This window comes from Cynocephalus volans, chromosome 3 (genome assembly GCF_027409185.1).
Source record: "Cynocephalus volans isolate mCynVol1 chromosome 3, mCynVol1.pri, whole genome shotgun sequence".
Taxonomy (NCBI): domain Eukaryota; kingdom Metazoa; phylum Chordata; class Mammalia; order Dermoptera; family Cynocephalidae; genus Cynocephalus; species Cynocephalus volans.
In genome coordinates, this window is record NC_084462.1 from 50,511,527 (window position 1) to 50,526,416 (window position 14,890).

General features: G+C 47.2%; 1 protein-coding gene across 1 annotated transcript in view; it reads left to right on the forward strand.

Moving 5' to 3' along the window:
- Positions 1–3,571: 3,571 nt before the first annotated feature.
- Positions 3,572–14,890, forward strand: part of FAM174B (family with sequence similarity 174 member B) — a 32,528-nt gene continuing 21,209 nt past the window's right edge. The window contains exon 1 of the mRNA XM_063090476.1: positions 3,572–4,233. Coding sequence (XP_062946546.1) covers positions 3,719–4,233 — 515 coding nt within the window. The 5' untranslated portion in view covers positions 3,572–3,718. The remainder of the gene's footprint in view (positions 4,234–14,890) is intronic.

Genomic DNA, 14,890 nt, shown 5'->3' on the forward strand with positions numbered 1-14,890 from the left:
AAGTATCTAATTGTTTTGCTTGTTTTTTCTTCACAAGCATGATTCTTTAAGCTCAGCATTTCTCAAACAACTTTTTGGTCTCAGGAACCCTTTCTACTCTTTTGGGGTCCTTTTGAGGATCCCAAAGGGTACTTGCTTATGTAGGTTATGCATATTGATATTTACTGCATTAGAAATTAAAATGGAGAAATCTTTAAAATCTTTATTAATTTATTTAAAAAAATAATCAATACATTAACATTAACATCAATAATATTTTTAGTGAAAAATAACCAATTTTCCAAAACAAAAAAATTAGAAGTGTGGCACTGTTTAACTTTTCTTTTCCCTCTCTTTTTTTTTGCAAATCTCTTTAATGTCTGGCTTAATAGAAAATAGCTGGATTCTCAGATCTGCTTTTGCATTTAATCTGTTGCGATCTATTGTTTTGGTTGAAGAACATGAAGAAAATTCAGCCTCACCAAGATATGTATTCAGAAAATTTTAATATCCTTTTCAGATAGTTGTGGATATTCTTCTTTGATATTACACCAAAACTTAAAGTTTCTTAAAGATTAGTTGCAATGTGAAATCTGAAACCATATCAATGAACATGTCCTACTTTGTTTCATCAAAATCCATTGGTTTGTCTTGCACTTTAAGTGGCTTTTTTACCCATGCGTGATTTTGTAATATTGTACTTTGGCCATTTGGAAGAATTTGCTTGCTGATTTATGCAGAGCTTCTAAATTTTGACATATTTCATTATACAATATTAAAAAACCCATACTTTTTAATATCAGCACCATGCTTATCAGAAAAGTCTTGAAGTATTGGGAAGTTATCAAACTCATGGCAAAAAGCATCCTAACTGACTAGTTTTCTAAAAATTCAAATTTTCACTTAAAGGTTTGACTTTTATCATAGGCTATAATACTGTCAGTTGGTATCCTTGAAGTGACAGGCTCATTTTGCTCATTTTGAGAAAACACCTGCCAAAGACCAGGTCTGAAGTTTGTCAGTCACTCTTCTGATTAAAAGTGGTATTCCATGAAAAAAGTGGATGATTCAGTTTGCAACTCTAAGAAATGCACACGTGCTTTTTCTTGAGTCAATTATCATGCTTCAGTGTGCCAAAGTGATTTATTCATACCTCCCATTTCATCACATGTAATATTAAAATGTTCCATTCTCAATGGTCAAGATTTAATTATTTCACGTCTACTTCAAGGGCATTCTAAAGTGAAAGCAGCTCTTTTTTTTTTCCCCCTATAGTGCATGGTTATAAAGAATGTAATCACTATGAGTACAGTTCGCCTCGATTTGTTCTAAGGCACTATCAGTTTTCCTCAACATTGCTTCTGCACCATCAGTGCAAATGTCAACACAATGAAAAAGGTAAATAACATCTTAGTGTCATTCTGGAATTAGTTTTCACTGTGACGATTCACTGAAAGGGTCTCAGGGACGCAGGGGTCCACAGACCACTCTTTTGGTTCTGAAAGCAATCCAACCCGCTTCCAATAACTCCCTTTTTCTGAAATCAACCAGAGTTGGTTTCTGTTGCCTATCACCAGTATTCCATGTTGAAAATGTCATTGTTTATAGTTGTTTGAATCAAAACTTTTTAGGAACTCTAATTTTAGGGCAATTTATAAGTAAGCAATTAATCAGGAAGAATGAAAGATTCTAAAATTTCACTTTACTAAAAAAATCTAACATTATGCTTTCTACATTCTTGGAGTGAATTTAAACAAACAAGTCTACGTCAGCCATGAAGTGTGGCAAAAGAAAGAAAGGGCACTAATATTTTCTCCCTTCTTATGGCTGTCCTAGTGACCTTATTGGGCTGGATATTACTGTCCCTGTTTTAGATATTAAAAAACTGGTATTCAGTGGTTAAGTCCTTGACCAAGGCCCCTCAGTGGCAAAACCTCTCATCCAGGACATCTTTGCTCTACCATGCAGCAATTTCTGAGCACAAAAATATGAGGCTGTGGCATCTGAAATTTATGCCTTAGAGAACAGTGCTGCAAAATTGTGGCTATCAGAGGTGGTTCTTCAAAGAATTTCTGTTATATCGTCTATCACAGTAATATGATAATGCTGACTCTCTACTAATGCAGCATTTTTAACATGCCATAAAGTGGTATTTCAGAGTTGGAAGAGACCGAAATCGTGTGATCTCTCCATCCATACCTCCCATCACTGGGCATGCTTGCATATTCAACATTCATTTCAAATAGTACCTCCTGGGTGAGAACTTCTGATAATCTGCACATTGTTCCTTCCCCACAAATCAAAATGCCTCACACTTTATGTGGTAGGCTGCTTCTAAGATGGCCCCAATGATCCCCACTTCCTGATAATCCCCTCTGAGTGTGGACAAGACCTGCAACGTGCTTCTAACCAACAATATATGGCAAAGGGGTGGGAATGTCATTTCTGTGATTAGGGTTCATAAGATAGTGACTTCTGTCTTGCTCAGTAGACTCTATTGCTGTCTTGGCTTGCACACTTTGATGAATTAAATTGCTATGTTGGAGAGACCCACACGGCAAGGAACTGAGGGTGGCTTCTGGCCAACAGCCAATGGGCTCCAGCCCAACAGCCTGCAAGGAGCTGAATCTGACCAACAAATGCTGATTGAGATTGGAAGCAGATCCTTCCCCAGTTGAGCCTTCAGAAGAGACCCCCAGCCCCTGTCCACACCCTGATTGTAGCATTGTGAGAGGCCCTGAAGCAGAAGACCCAGTTAAGCTGTGCTCACCTTCCCAACCCACAGACAGTGAGATGATAAATGTATGTTGTTTTAAGCCACTGAATTTTGGGGTAATCTGTTATGCAGCAATAAACTAATACACTATGCTATATTTATCTGTCTTTGTCTCTAGCAGAAGCAGAAGTAAGCTGTTTAAGGTCACTGGGTCCTTGTCATGTGTGTTTAGCTGCTTATCCACCACTGGAGAGCATCTGCCAGGATCTATTCTCAGGGTAAAGGGGGAGAGGGACCCTGAGGCTCTGGGAATAGTTCCTAGTGCTCCAGGACTGTGTCCTCTTTCAATTCCCACCTTCAGCCTCCCACTAGAACCTCTACAATGTCTTTCTCCACTGAAGCATCATTTAGTTTACAAACCAGAGGCAGCAAGCCTCCCTGGAATCCGAAACTGCAAACTGGCTGGGGGGGGGGGGGCATTAATCTTCCCAACTGCTGTTTTACAGCAAAGGTATGAATGCAGAAATTCACATCCCAATCTAGTTCATAAGCAGAGGTGCAAAATGCCTGAAAAACTTGAAGTCCTTAGATAAACTCTCTGAGAAAGAGGGAAATTGGGGGAGATATTAAAATAGAAGCAGTGCATAGGGTGTATCAGGTAACCCACTTCACTCTGGAGGCTTCCGTTTCCCGTTCTGCAAAATGGGGGTTTCCCACCAGGTCCCCACAGTCTTTGATTATTAGTCTGACACAATCTGGGTTGCTGTGAGCAGACTCTCTGGATGTTACGTCAACTATCAAAGGAGGATAATAGAATTCCTGTCCCCAAAGGGGACTGTAGGATTAAGTAAATTAAAACACGAAAAATGTGCAGCACAGCGCCTGCACAAGAGCGAACCCGCCAGTTATTATCTCTCCACGGGGTCCCAAGTCCCGAAGGAACTGGAGCCCGGGACGGGCAGGGCACAGCCAGAACCCGGGCCCGCTGGCCTGCCCCGCCCACGCGGGGCCACGGCCCGTCGAATGACTCGGTGCAACGTGTTGGTGGCCGTGGCGGCGGCGGCGGCGCGGGCTCTTCCGGGCGCCGCAGCTTCCTGCCGAGCACCGCGCAGCCGCCTCCGCCGCGGGAGCCCCGCTGCAGGCCTCGGCGCGGGCGCGGAACCCGGGGCTCAGCCGCGCTCGCCCGCCCGCACCATGCGCGCCGCGCTGCCGCCCGCGCCGCTCGTGCCGCTGCTGCTGCTGCTGCTCGCGCTCCTGGCCGCCCCCGCCGCCCGCGCCCGCAGAGCCGAGTCCGCGCCCTCGCCGCAGCCCCAACCCGAGCGCGGGTCGCCGCCGCCGCGGCCCGGCCCGGGGCCCGGGAACGCCACCCGCACCGGGTCTGGGACGGCGGGCGGCGGCAGCTCCAACAGCAGCGGCGACGCCTTGGTGACCCGCATCTCCACCCTGCTCCGCGACCTGCCCACCCTGAAGGCGGCCGTGATCGTGGCGTGCGCCTTCACCGCCCTTCTCATCGCCTGCCTGCTGCTGCGCGTCTTCAGGTGGGTCCCGCCGCCCTTTTCCTTCCCCCGCGGGCCGAGCGGGCGGCATCGCCAAGCTGCTGGCGCCCGCGTCCGCCCCACCTGCGCGCACAGGTGCTCCGGGTGCGCGCTTCTGCTCGGGCCTCGGCGTCTCCGTGCGCCTCCCTGCCCTGCCTGGTGGGCGGCCGGGTGCTCTCCTCTGGTTTTTCCTGGTACATATTTTAGGAATTTTCTCCCCTTTCCTTAATGATACGTATAAGTCATAAATATTGGGTTCCATTTGCTAACTCTGCTAATGCTTAACACTAACAATAGCTTTATGGATTTTGACTACCTGCCTCGGAATTTATTTTTACACCCATTTCACAGATGAGGAAAACGTTTCCTGAGAGGCAAGGTAGCTTATCCAAGTAAGCTCAGTGGTGGAGGTAGGATTTGAACCCAGGACCGTCTCAATTTAATCTTGCTACCTCTTCTCCCCGCTTCAGTCTGCCGCTGCCTTATGCCCAAATGCTTTTTTCTTTTTCGCCAGTCTGCTACAGAAAGAATCCGTTTTCAGCGTGGGGGCTGTGGGGAGGGGGGTGTCCTCAGGGCACCTGTAGGAGGGTACTTTGCCTCAGGGGTTGGAGCTGGGCTTCAGGATGCTTGGCGACCCTTTGTGGCCTTGGTGACTTGTGGGGGGACACAGACAGCTCTCCTAGGCCATTGCCTGACTAAGGTGCCCCAATAAACGTTCACAGGGACATGAGGGATCTTGGAGAAGCTTTTGTAGGTTACTCAAGTTCAGGGAGAAAGTTTCTGGGAAATTAGGAAAGATGACCCAGGTTTCTGGAGAAGTGGGATGCAAAGAGGACTTTCCCCCTAATGCTTGGGAAATCCTGTTTTCGCAGGAAATGAACCACATGTGTCCTGTTACTCAGGCCAGCCAGCCTGGAAATGTGGGTGTGTTTGTCAGTTATTCACAGCGCATTCCCTCCACTTCCAAGTGTACATACTGTGCTCTGGTGTTTGATCAGCTGTTGAAGGTTTGGGGCCGGGGCTTGCTCTTCTGGGTAGCATTTTCAGTACAGCAGCAGAAACCAGACCTGGGAAAGCCAGGGTTGGGAGCTATCTGTTGAGGTTTGCTGTTGGTTCTGTGTGACCTTGAGTCCAGGTGTTTCCTCCGGGTCTGTAAGATTAAGTGCCAGTGGTCTGAGGAAGTGGAGAAGGGGGAACAGTGGTCCCTGGTTCACTCCATCACCCCCTGCTGTGGCTCAGGCCACATCGTTCCTCACTCTACTGGTCTCCTTGATGTTCCTCGGGTGTTGACGTGCCCCCTCTTCACCCACCCTTCCTGCTGCCCTCACTCCTCTGCTTGCAATCTCCAGTGGCTCTTTGTAGCCCCTTCCTAGGCATGGCACTACCTAGGGGTGGCATTCTGGGCCTTTACAAACTGACCCAGCCCACCTTGCAGCCATCGACCAGCCCTATGGGCCTCGTCTCTCACCACTTGCACCCCTTCCTTATGCTCTGTGGTGCTGGCTTGTGCTCTGCCGCTTCTGGCACGATTCCTGCTCCACATCTTCCAAGACTGCACGCAGCCCCCAAGGACTGCATGCAGCTCCCATCCTCCTTCCTCTACATAGCTTCCTTTTCTGGCCTCCCCAGCCCTGACCTTGTGCATCCTCAGTACAACCCTTACCATGCCACACTGTGTTGCCGTGTTCGTGCCCAGTCCCCACACTCAGCAGCAGCCTGGAGGGCAGGGCTGTCCAGTTCATCTAGTGTCTCTGTGCTCGATGTGGGCCTGGCATTCAGCAGAGGCACCATCATCATTTACTGACTGCCTGATTGTTCAGTTGTAGTAGCTCTGAGCCTGGAGGTTTGAAACACTTAGCTCAAAATAGGCCAACAAGCCCACAATGCTGTGTACTTTTTAAGAAGGTATTTGAACTATTTGCCAGTCTGCTCTTTATTACCCAGAAGCAAGGGAGAAAAGAAAGCAGCATGCGACCAGATGTGAGGGGCCTTGTGTCTGAGCGCATGGCCGGCACTCAGGCCAGGAAGGGAGGTCTTCGCTGGCTTGGGTGTGGAGTGCTGAAAGAAGGTGACACTTCATAGGACAAGCTGGTTATGGACACGGTCTGCCTTCTCTTCCCAGGGAGGTGTCTTGTTAGGGCGAGTCTCTGGGTGGACAGCTGCCACCCCGGATTCTGACATAGATAAGAACTTGCGTTTTATAGCTGGGAAGGGCCTTGATGGCACACAGTCCCCACGTGCTCTTTCGCAGATGAGAAAGTTGCATTCCAGAGAGTGGAATAAACCATCTCTGGATTCTAGAATACTCTCCAAGTCTGTGTGGCCAAGGCAAAGCTAGCACCCCATCTCTGTAACTTGGTGGTCTGTGCTGTGGCTTTTCCCCCTCTCCACACTCCTCCATTAGGTTGTCCAAATGCCCGCTATGCTGGCCAGGTGACCTCTCTACCTGCCCCTTCTCCAGCTGTTTGGCACGCAGGCACCAGGTCCCGGCGATTCTCCCACCCGCGTCTCCCTGAGACTCTCACCTCTGCCCACTCCACCTTCTGCCTGTGAAGTTTCTCCACCTGTCGCTATTGTTTCTGCTTGGGTTGCTTTCCTACCTTGTCTCTCGTGAATCACAGTGGTATCTTTTAGGCTGGGGTTCCTGCCTGCAGCCTTGCCCCTCTCCAGTCCATTCTCCCTCTTCTGCCAGAAAACTGGTCTCATCGTTTCTCTATCCACCTGCTCTCCCCCATACCCCCGTTCCTCCTGTGTTCAAACTCCTTGGTGTGCCGGCAAGGCTGGCTCTTCATGACCAGGGTCCCGCCTACCTCTCCAGCCCCATCTCGGCTCTGCCCAATGCCCCTCTGCCCGCTGCTCTGCTGGACTTCCAGGGGTTCTCCAATGGCACTGTGTAGGCTCAGGCCTCAGTGTCTTGTCCCACTCTGACCCTCAGCCTGGACTCCCCTCTGCCACCAAGACATGGCCAACTCATTGCTATCTGCCCCCTGTGTCACTTCCTCTGAGAAGCCTCCCCATCCAGAGCCCCACTGTGCTCCCAAAGCACATTCGATTTTTGGATTTCCTACTTGGAGTCAAGTGTCACTCTGCATGTGTGCCTCTGCTTTATCAGGCTGAGGGCTCCTGAGAGCAGGGCTGGGCCTTAATCTGTGTCACTCTAACACCTAATGTAGTTCCAGGCACAAGCTGGCATTTAATAAAGATATTGTTAGCAAAAGAATGTTGAACTCCCAAGTATTTTACATTGCTGATGTCTCTCAAAATGTCCTCTGTGACTAGATGCATGGTTGATGTTGGGCACCAGTGAGGTAGAAGTTTGTTTGGGTGGTGGCCCTCCATTTTCTTAACAATGTAGATAGAGGGAGAGAGTGTAGTAAGTATTATTGCTTATAAAGCAGCAGTCCTGCTTTCTCTAAAGGAGTCACATTGCCAGACAACAGAAAAAATATGAATCCAAGGAAACTTAAAATTACAAGCAAAGAATATGTACTGTAGTGAAAAATATATATACCTTTATCAAGCAATTCCATACCTAAGGCATACACGTTTTTCATTGTGAGATATATTCTTTGCTTCTAATGTTAATGATTAGAACAGAACACCAAGATGCATGTGCAATGATGGTAATCCTTACAGTGGAATACTGTGCAGCTGTTAAAAATGATGACATTGATATAATGCTTGCTATGTATTGTTGAGTGAAGGTTGCAAAACAGCATGTGTAGTATGAGAAATCAATGTGTATATACATGTGTGCCTGCATGTAAATGTGGGTGATTCCTTCTTTATAATTTATTTATTTATTATTCATGATATGTTTCTACATTGTTTCAGTTAGTCAACGTGTATTCATTATTTCTCTCCCTGTATGTACACTTAGCTCCTTGCTTTATCTTTGGACATGTCTTCCTGAGGACCAGTATGAGAGGGTCTGGGGTGCACACCTATGTCTTAGTCCAAATACCTAAAACTGAGTAATTAATAAAAAAAGTAAAATTTACTTCTTACAATTCTGGAGGCTGAGAAGTCCAAGGTTCAGAAGGCACATCTGGTAAGGGTCTTCTTCCTGGTGGGGACTCTGCAGAGATCCGAGGAGGCTCAGAGCATCACATGGCAAGAGAGCAATGATAACCCTTGACTTTGGTGTTATAACACTGTGCTCTAACTGACTGACCTAACCAGCCAGCCCTATGCTTTCTAATCGTATGGGTATAATTTGGTATCTCGTTGCTTTTCTTTGCATTTCTCCATTCTCTGCTGAGGTTGAGCAGCTGTCTCTTCCTATACTTCTTAATCAGTTCGATTTCCCCATCTGCAGAATTATTTCCATCCTTTTCATGTATTTTATCATTAAGGTAAAGTATTTTTAGACTAGAGATGAAATTGGAAGGAGGTCAAGGAGGTTTCAAGATAGTGCGCCCTCTGGTGGTGTGCGAGAGCAGGCCCTCCCAGCACCCGGTGGGGCAGACTCCCGTGGGTCTGTTAAGTGTGAGAGCTGGAAGGAAATCACAAGGAGGCTGTGTCTGGGAAGTAGATAATTGCGATTTCTCCTAATTTTTTTTTATATTGCAAAGCATCTGGTGGAGTTGCATGGATTCAGGGATAACATGGATAAGCCAGTACCTTTTGCCCCACATGTTCTCTTAGAACACTTTACCATTTGAGTTCTGGGGGGAGGGGAAGGTGGGAATCCGACTTTACTCCCTGGTGTCTTCTGAACAGGGTGCGGGCAAGTCAGGGAAACTCCACCACCTAGAGCCCACAGCTTTTTTTTTTTTTTTTTTTTTTAACCTCCTGGGGATCCTTTCTCAGTCTTGGCGAGTCTCCCAGCTCTTTGGTGCAGACTCCATTGCTCCCATATCTCTACTGGCTGTATGCCCAGTCACTTCTTATTTCTAAATCTCTATAAAATCCTCTTGTCTGAAAGGAAGATTTGTTTTGGTGGTTCCTGAGGGATTGGGAAGATGAATTCTAGGTGATCTGACATTGCCCAGCTGCTGATGGCAAAGGTGCATGCTACCATGTCCTGGAGACATTGGAACCATAGAAGCTTGTTTAATTTACTAAGCCAGGTCTCTGAAAAGGAACTAAAGGTTTCCTACTTATCCTGGATTTCCCAAATTTTCCATCATGTGTGTTTTTACATTTTTAATAAAAAGAAAAATTATTTAAAAGAAAATATAAAAGCTTAATACTTTTAGCATGTAGGGGAAGTTACAAGTCTGAAATGTCTTTAGTCATTGCTCATTAGTATATCAATGTTATGTTAATAAATTGGAGCTTCAGGTGGAGCCATGGTTAGATGGTCCAGTCCCTTTTTATGGCTTTGAGAGAGAATGCGGAACTTATTTAGCATCAGAAAGTCATTTCTGATTGTTTGACCAAGGTTTTGAATTGAGAGGAAGAACTATAGATGTGGCACATATTCATCTTCTTGCATGTTGAATTTTATATGAAAACAGTGAGGAAGTGTTAAACAAAACTGATACAGCAAAAATTCAGATTTTGTCTTTTAGACAGTAGAGAGCATTCCCTTGATTCTATTCTTCAAAACATCATGACACATGGAAAGAATCAGTCCCCTCAAATGGTGCTTAACTGAGGAGAGTTTTGCTCTCTGGTATCATTTGGCCTAGTCTGGAGACATTTTTGGTTGTCAGGAGTGGGGAGTGAAGGTGGGGGAGACTACTACTGGCATCTAGTGGGCTGAGGTCAGGATGCTGCTAAAAACCCTCCAATGCACAGAACAGATCCCCTTCCCCCAACAAAGAATTGTCCAGCCCCAAATGTCAAGGGTGCCAGGTTGAGAAACTCTGAGAACCCTGGCTGTGAGGCCTGCTGGTTGTTTGATGTGAGCAGTTTATTGAATTGTTCTGGGCATCCGCTTCCCATCATTAATTAGAGAACATGCTTCCAAGGGCTGTTGGGATGTTTAGAATGAGATTGTGTCAACCAAGTCCCTGGCTCCCCTTTAAGCAGCCAAGTGTCCTATTGTATTTAAAAATACGATTCTGAAAACAGATGTAATTTACACCCAACCTTTTGGTCTTGCTTCTGCTCGTAAATGAGGATGCAGCCATATGGCCAAAATAATCAGGCAGGTGCATCTGCTGTGAGCCTCTTCAAAATGAAATTGGTGACTCTTTAGCCCGAGTGAGCCTTGCTGACTTCTCAATTCCCCGATAAAGGAGGTGCCTCGTGACTGTCCTTATTAACAGGCCTGTGAGGACCTGGCACCTGCTAGTGATTCCTTCTGTAAAACTGGAGTGGGAGGAAAATCCTTCTTTAATTTAATCCCAAGCCCTCTGGCTTATGTGGTTTTACCCATAGACCCTCATGCCCATGTGCCCTTGGCGTTTGGGGGTCTTTGCAGATGCAGGTCCTTCTTGAGACATCAGGCGCACTAGGAGGAAGCGGTGGGAAGACTCCAGAGTCACTGTCTGCAGAGCATCGTGTAGGGGGAGTGTCACAGGAGGGAAACCCTCCTGTATTTAAGCAGAGAGGGCTTCGTGGGTTGTGATGGGTACTTTAGTTTTATGGATGATGTTTTGATTCTAACCATTTGCAAAGGGAAGTTCTCAGATCATGAATTTAGAATCATGTTAAAGCTTCACTTAAAAAAAAAATCTATACTTAATCTAAGGGTGATATGCCAGGAATCCAGACTTGATATTTATTTTCTTGGGGGTGCAGGGAGGAGGAAACCATTTTTGCTGGCAGGTGTGGCACAGAGGAGGGGCTGTAGCAAAGAGCTCAGACAGGGTTCTTCCAGACCTGGGAGGTCACGGGGCATTGGAAACTCTCAGGTGTGGGGTTTCTTTCCATTTAGAGCTCCTCTGACCTCCCTCCCTCCACCCCATTGTACAGATGAGGAAACTGAGGCCCAGAAATGGGGAGGGTTTCTTAAGGTTGCCCAGTGGGTTTGTAGGAAAAGTGGGACTTAAGGCCGGGTGTTTGGATACTCAGCTTGGCCCTTTCTGGTCCTCCAACACATGGCGGACTTGAGCTTCGTCCTTGTCTAGCTAGGTCTCCCCAGCCCCCAGCCCAGCACCTGGGAGAATACGTGGCTGAATGGATACAGTATTCTTCCCAGTGTGTTTAATGAGCACTGACAGACTCAGAACACATCAGAGCCAAGTAGCATCCAGTTCAATGTGGGAGGTAGGATAATGCCCTTGTGTGATTATGCTTGGCAGATAAGAAGCCATCCAGTTCAATAGGGGAGCCATGTTTCAAAAGCAACACTTGATAAAGTGAGAGAGGACAGCCATAGTGGCTCTGGCTGGGGACAGAATGGTCTGGGAAGGCATTGTTGGGGAGGAGCATTGGCAGGGTGGGAGGAAGACGAGGTTTTCCCAGGGCCAGATGGATAAAGCAGGTTTTGCTGTGGGTAGGGTTTGAGAAAATGATCACTTGGAAATCACAGTGACAGTAACAATAATAGCAACTAGTATTTATTAAGCCCTTCCTGTGCACCAGGCTCTATGCTAAGCATTTTATGTTTCCTCATTCCCATAAGGGTACACTGTTGGGGTCCTGCATTTCATAGATGAGCAAACCAGGGCATAGAGTGGTCATGTGTTTTGCTCAAGGCAGTGCAGCTGGGGAAGGGGAGGGCTCTGACTCACCCTTCCCCTGGTGCAGCTGGATTTTGGAAGACACCAATTCCACCTGCAGGATATTGGGATTTGTAGTGGGTCTGAGGAGCGAATGGAGGATTTGGATACAGGAGTGAAATAATCAAAGGGCTGCTTTAGAAATGCCAGCCACTCTCATGTTCATTGCGGATCTAGTCACGATAGCCAAGATATGGAACCAACTTAAATGTCCATCAACAGATGAGTGGATAAGGAACATGTGGTATATATACACAATGGAATACTACTCAGCCATAAAAAAGAATGAAATACTGCCAACACGGATTCACACCAACATGGATGAGCTTGGTGAAAATTATGTTAAGTGAAATAAACCAGGCACAGATGGAAAAATATCGCATGTTCTCAGTCATAAGTGGGAGCTAAGAGAGAAGGAAGGAAAGAAAGACCACAGTGGTGCTTAGGACTTGCAGAGGGAGAGAGCATACATAGAGTTGTTGGGGAGAGGTTGGGTGGGGGATACAGGGAATAATTTGTGGTGGTGGGCATGCTGATAGTATGGATCTGATTATCACATCTTGGGCACAGGTGCTGACGGTTAGCTCTGTACCCCATGAATATGTATAATCAATAAAAAATACATATATATATTAAAAAAAGGTATATAAGTGTGGTAACAAAACAACAACAAAAAGTAGAAATGCTGTCCCAGATTAGATGTAATAAGTATTGCCAAAAGAATGGATGAATAGTGGCGTGGCTGCCATGGAGGCGCAGGATGGCTGGGGAGACCTGTGGAAGGTGCTGGAAGGACCACTTTGGAAGGGTGGCATCATGAAGGGGTGGTTGGGCAGGGGAGAAGGCTCGGTGAGGAGGAGGATAAAGTACAGTGAACTGTGCTCATGTGAATGCCAGCCATGCAGCTGGACATCTAGGCTTGGGAGTATCTGCTGAGAAGTGCAGTCCCTGAGGTGAGGAGTGGCGAGGACTGACATTCCAACATCTCCCCTACCACGTGGCAGGGACAAGTGGATGCTGAAAGGGCACACAGCACAGTGACCTCACAGTTTCCAGGTGGTGGTCGGGTCCTCTGGTCCACCAAACAGACCTTCTTGGTCATCTTGCCGCTGCCCTTTAAACCGAGGAGCTGCCTCTTGAGGCTGACTTCCTTGCTTTAAGCCGTGCTTCTCTCACCTGGCACCTCATATAAAAACAGAGTGGACCCAGCCCTTTGCAAACACACCAGAGAGCTGGAGGAACAGGTCTTGGGGCATTTGCTGTTGCCTTATTTCCTGTGGCTCCTCTAGTGGGTCTAACCCAGGCTGTGTGGATTTTGTCTTGGAAGGATGAGAGTTGGATCTATCCATCAGGGATTGAAGGAGGGAAGGAGAGACAGGGTGGGGAGCAGAAGGAGGTGAAACACTGCAGTGTTGTGAAGAAAACCCTAAGACTTGTAGTGCAGCTCTTTGGGGTTATCTGGCCCTGTTGTGTAATCTTCTATGAGAGGAAGCCTTTGGGGCACACTTTGTGTCATGTGCTGGATGCCAGTGTTGGGGTGAAAAAAACAATGGCACTGCTGTGTTAATGCCTAGGGGCTGGTGCCCAGGTGGGGAAGTTCTATAAGTAATGACTGATACCCCTTAACTGTGGTTGAAGTGCTGGTGAACAGAGATAAGGAGGACCTAGGTTGAGCATGCGTATCATTACATCTCTCTGGGCTCATGATTTGTAGCTGAACTATTAAATACCACTCATGCTTTGTCCCTCATGGCCAAATAAACCGTGGCCAGGAAGCTAAGTGAGAGGTTGCAAAAATCTGAAAGAAGAAGAAAAAAGGCAGAAAAATGTGGCCCACAGACATGTTTTTTTGTTTTGTATTTTTTGTTTTTTGATCTGCATGATGTTTTTAAAAACTAAGACAGCTGAAAACACTTAAATATTGAGAGTCTTTACATAAAAATCTAGGTCTCTTGCTTCTCTTGATAGAGGGGAGTACCTGGAGGTGCAGGGAGAATCATGGCAGGAGCAAGCAGCTGCTGCCCCATCCATGCTGGGCATGGAGCTGCTCTTTGTCTTCATGACTTGAAGATGGTCACTATTTGTCACCGTGTTTGTTCCCACGTTCATTTTGCACCAATCCAGCTTTTCTGGTGTCCTGTGTCTACGGGGCCCTTGGGCATTTCAATTATTGCCCTGGTGCTTTGAGTCACTGTGCTTGACTGCGTGCTGGGTGCCAGAACAGAGGGGCTGCAGTGTGGTGGGGAAGGGGCGGCCCTGGGACAGGGGCGAGCCGTGGGTGCATTGGGAAGCTCTCCAGCATCTGTGTCCAGGAGGGCTCAGCCCGGAACCCTGCCGAGATCCTGAAGCTGTTCCTGCACTTAAGGAAATTGCTTTCATCTCACGTGACTTAGTGTTTGTCTGAAGTTGCTCGTCTGCAGTGGAGTAAGACGAGATTCCTGTCACACTGGTGTTTGCTTCTCTCAGTGGCTTGTTGGAACTGTTTTAAAGGGAGTGTGTCGGTGGCGTGCAGGGGGCTGTGCCCAGGGCAGGAACGGAGAAGGAGCTGGCAAGGGGGATGATGCCTTGGTGGCAGGCAGTGGTGGCTGTGCTGTTGAGATCCTGGCTAACCCACTGATTCTCCAGGGGACTCAGGCACCTGCTTCCCTACAGGGTGGGGCAGAGGCCAGTGCTGCAAAGTGGGTTCTGGAGTCGTAGTTTTTTTTGTCTTCAAGTTGAATTGGCATTTCAGGGGAGGCTTAGTTACTTCTTATGTTCTGAGGAGGAGTGCAGAGTGGAGCTCAGAGGTTAAAAACGAGACAGACCTGTGTCCTCAAAGGGTCGCAAGTGACCGCCTGGCATTATGGCTCACCTGTGTGGTTCACTCCCAGCAGCTGCATGCTTCAGGCTTCTCCCCAAACATTCCATTTCCATTTGCTTTATTAATTTTTTAAAAATGTCAGAGGCAATGTGTGCTGTTTGTGACAAGTAGTGTGAGTCCCCAGAACGCTAGTCCTTGAGCTACAGAATTGCTTTAGTGGGCTTAAAAATGGAAACGACTGAGT